At 45.7% G+C, this 4,398-nt stretch overlaps 1 protein-coding gene across 1 annotated transcript; it reads left to right on the forward strand.

Moving 5' to 3' along the window:
• Positions 1–2,712: 2,712 nt before the first annotated feature.
• Positions 2,713–4,137, forward strand: LOC311239860 (monocarboxylate transporter 10-like; the record flags this gene model as incomplete). The annotated part of the gene is made up of 1 exon (XM_084328306.1): positions 2,713–4,137. The coding sequence occupies one exon, from the start codon at positions 2,713–2,715 to the stop codon at positions 4,135–4,137; it is 1,425 nt and encodes a 474-aa protein (XP_084184432.1).
• Positions 4,138–4,398: the final 261 nt, after the last annotated feature.

The following is a 4,398-nucleotide window of genomic DNA, read 5'->3' on the forward strand; positions in this document are numbered from 1 at the left end:
ATGTGGATTCCGGAAAAAAAATGTCTCATCCATATTCATTGAGTCCATTCCAAAAGGGTGCATTACCATCTGGGAGACGATATGAGGCGCTTTTTTCACATCTGAGCTCCTGATGGGGCTGGTTTCCCAACGGTAGACTCGGTTGATGAAATATGAATTCAGATCGCTAATAAAAAAAAATCACGCTAATTGTCGTGCTGGGCATTCAGGGGGCGGACTGCTAACACGTGTTATGTCGTGGCTGGCATTCAAAGTGTTAACCAACTTCGAAAGAGTGCCTAAGCTTAACCGTCGAAAGAACTTGCCGTCACACGATTGGTGCACATGTCACATGGACCAATCGGATTCGCAAATCGCACAAATGCGTTGGTATTAGTATAGGCTTCGGGGACAGCCTTACCAAACAGCTTATTTATATTATTCAAATGGACTCAAACATGTTCCGTTGTGATGTCACAGTATGATGTCATAATAGAACATTCTAGAACATTTGTGATGTCACAGTATGTCAACAGAACATTCTAGAACATTTGTGATGGCACAGTATGATGTCATAATAGAACATTCTAGAACATTTGTGATGTTCACAGTCTGATGTCATAATCAAACATTCTAGAACATTTGTGATGTCACAGTATGATGTCATAATCAAACATTCTAGAACATTTGTGATGTCACAGTATGATGTCATAATAGTACATTCTAGAACATTTGTGATGGCACACTGATGTCATAATCAAACATTCTAGAACATTTGTGATGTCACAGTATGATGTCATAATCAAACATTCTAGGACATTTGTGATCTCACAGTATGATGTCATAATAGCACATTCTAGAACATTTGTGATGTCACAGTATGATATCATAATAGAACATTCTAGAACATTTGTGTTCTATATATATTCAACAATTCTCTCTAGAAGAAGGAGAAACTCTGCCGGAAATTCAAATAAGAAGAAGAAGAAGAAGGAGAAGAAGAAGAGCCCATAAAAAGAATTGCGGAGGGCAGTAATACGCCACGATGCACTCTGCCGGAAATTCAAATAAGAAGAAGAAGATCTCATTGTGCATCTTGAGACAGGATAGATAGATTGTCTATCCTACAACACATAGACTGAAACCTGCATTTGTCAACCAAGGTGCCTTGCCTACCGTTCTGCTGTGGAACGGTGAGTGTCCACAACAGCTAGCTAGCTGTTCTACTTGAATACAGACCAGGCTGCAGAAACAAATGAGTGGGGGGGCATAAAATGTTCTCGGGGGGGGGGGGGCACAATGGTTTTTCAACACAGGTTCCCTTTTATACGTTTCAGCTGGGACAACGCCGCTGTGGCTTGCTAAACTAAACAGCAGAGAGGCCATTGAAAAATCAAATTTCTCTCTGGAAAACTCCAACATTTTGGGAAATTAGCTTACCGTAATTCCTCTAATAGTAACCGGGTCTCAAATACAAGCCGGGTCTCTATTAATGGCCGGGTGCGCTCTTGAGCTAAGCAATTATAAGCCGGCCTCCTACTGAGCTAGTTACTTGATTTCACTTTGAAAACGTTGAAATGACCAGTGACCACCTGTAATTGCACTGTTTACTATTTCATACAGTACTTGGTTTCAATAAATGAACCCAGTACATTTTACTGGGTTCAAACTGACACAAAATGTTGATTTATTCATTATGATCCGTTTGAAAATTTGAAATATAGGCCTCCCTCTTATACAGGCCTCCTCCTAATACAAGCCTGGTACCCGCTACAGTTTAAGCAAATACAAGCCGGGGTTACTATTAGAGGAATTACGGTATTTAACATCTTCCCTGGAGTTAGACAAGAAGATACATACCTTTTTTGTCTCTGTGCATGCATTAGGCTTAGGGAACAGCCGCTCCGTTAGCGTAGCTTAGCTTCATCACTGGAAGTGGGGCAGAGTTGTAGCCTCAAGTTCCCTACAGTCACGAAATACACTCCAAATACAACTCCAAAACGTTCCTGTAAACATGTTGTGACCTGTGTATTTACCATGTGGAGAAATAAAAAATTATTGAATTAGACAATTACGTTTTCTAAGCAAATATACTCTGAACAATTTTTTGCCTAACCACTCCTCTCTGGGCGCAGTCAGTGATTTCAACGTGAAGCCGTGTTTGTTGACATTCTCATTCATTCAAAGGATCCGAACCAATTGAAGTTTATGGATACCATGACTTAAAATCCTCTTACCTTGACGATTAAAAGCCTCCCCAATTTAGAAAACAGTATTCCAATGGCTGGTCTTGATAGGCTGCTAGCTAACGGAGCTAACCAACAAACACAGAACCGGGCAGACACTAAAGCAAATAACGAGAGCAATGACTTCCTATCTGGGGGGTTTCAAAATAAAAGAGCGACGTCTATAGCAGCGGAATACGTTTATTTTGTACATTATCTAACGTTAACACAAACCTAAACTAACTTTAGGTTAGTTGTAACGTTAGTTTAGGTTCGTGTTAACATTAGATAATGTACAAAATAAACGCTTTGCTCCGATAATATGGATGTATGTTGTTATTGTTTGAGCTGTGATTTATTGTTTCATGTATGTGTTTCACAGTTCTCACGGTTCGGATTGGAATAAATCCAATCAGTAATATCAAGAACGTGTTGCTGTCATCATTGCAAGTAGAGGGAGTTACAGTGAGAACTTACCTGCTCCAGAAGACAGCACTAGAGAGCAGTGATGGACGAGACGCGCCTAGAAGAAGAGACAGAGGAGAAGAAGGAGAATGGTGGTGAAACCAAGGTACCCGTCCGGGAGCCGGCCACTGGGGCTCCTGAGGAGGCAGCAGAGTTTGTGCCCCCCGAGGGAGGCTGGGGCTGGGTCGTCATGCTGGCTGCCATGTGGTGTGACGGCTCGGTGTTTATGATACAAAACACCTTTGGCATCCTTTTCTTGTCTCTCATCAAAGAATTTGGCACCGAAGATGATGCCAACCAGCGATCCAGAACAGCCTTGGTGGGCTCTCTCTCCATGGGCATGATCTTGTTCTGCTCTCCCATCGCCAGTGTGTTCACAGACATCCTGGGCTGCAGAGTGACAGCAGTGGGCGGGGCCGCCGTGGCCCTGGTGGGCCTCCTGGCCAGCTCCTTTGTCAAGTCCCTCGGTGCCCTGTACTTCACCTATGGCATCGTGTTTGGCTGCGGCTGCTCCTTTGCCTACCAGCCCAGCCTGGTGATCCTCCCCCACTACTTCAAGAAGCGCCTGGGCCTAGTGAGCGGCATCGTGGCGACCGGCGGCAACGTGTTCACCATCATGGTGGCCTTCCTGCTCCCCCTCCTGCTGGACAGCGTGGGTCTCCAGAACACCATGCGTGTCCTCAGCATCTTCATGTTCGTGCTCATGCTGGCCGGGTTCACCTACACGCCCCTGCGGCCCAACAAGCCCATCGGTGAGATCTTCAACTTCCGCAACATCTGGAGGTCCCTGGGATACCGCATCTGGGTGTTCGGCATACCCGCCGCCCTCTTCGGCTACTTTGTGCCTTACGTTCACCTGATGAAACACGTGGAGGAGCGCTTCGGGACGAACGCCAACAAGGAGGTTCTTCTCATGTGTATCGGCATAACGTCCACAGTGGGCAACCTCATCTTCGGCAGGGTGGCAGACTACGTCCAGGGTGTCAACAAAGTCTATCTACAGGTGTCCTCCTTGTTCGTGATCGGCCTGATGTCCATGATGATCCCCCTCTGTCACGTCTTTGGCGGCCTGATCGCTGTGTGCCTGCTGATGGGGCTGTCCGACGGCTGCTTGAGCGGCATCATGGCGCCCATCATCTTTGAGTTGGTGGGCTCCAATGACTTTTCACAGGCCATCGGCTTCATGCTCGGCATAATGTCCGTGCCCATGACCGTGGGACCTCTCATCGCAGGTTACCTGGGAGACAGGTTGGGGAGCTACGACGTGGCCTTCTACCTGGCAGGTATCCCCCCCATCATCGGAGGAGCCGTGCTGTGTCTGATACCCTGGGTGGAGGCGAGGCGCAAGAGGAGTGAGAAGGAGGAGGCTCTCAAGAAAGGAGAGGAGACGACCCAGGAAATGCTAGACTACGAGAAGCCTCAGGGAGACGCACCTTTCAAGGGCGGAGACCCCGAATCTGTCTTATAGGCCAGCGGTTCTCAACTAGGGTGCCGCAGAGAGCTGCCAGGGGTGCCTTGAGATTATTATTATTTTTTTTTTTTTATTATTATTTTTGGATTACAGAAAATTATCATTAAAGTGCTATCTGTTGCAGCTGCACTGTTTCCCATGAGAATACCATATTTGGATAAGTTTGACCATTTCTCAAAATCTGAAAATCATTATTTAATAAAACACAGAAAAGGGTCACCAAGTTACTCTGGATAAAAAAAAAACTTTACAGACAAC

This window comes from Notolepis coatsorum (genome assembly GCF_963971535.1).
Source record: "Notolepis coatsorum genome assembly, chromosome: 14".
NCBI classification, from domain to species: domain Eukaryota; kingdom Metazoa; phylum Chordata; class Actinopteri; order Aulopiformes; family Paralepididae; genus Notolepis; species Notolepis coatsorum.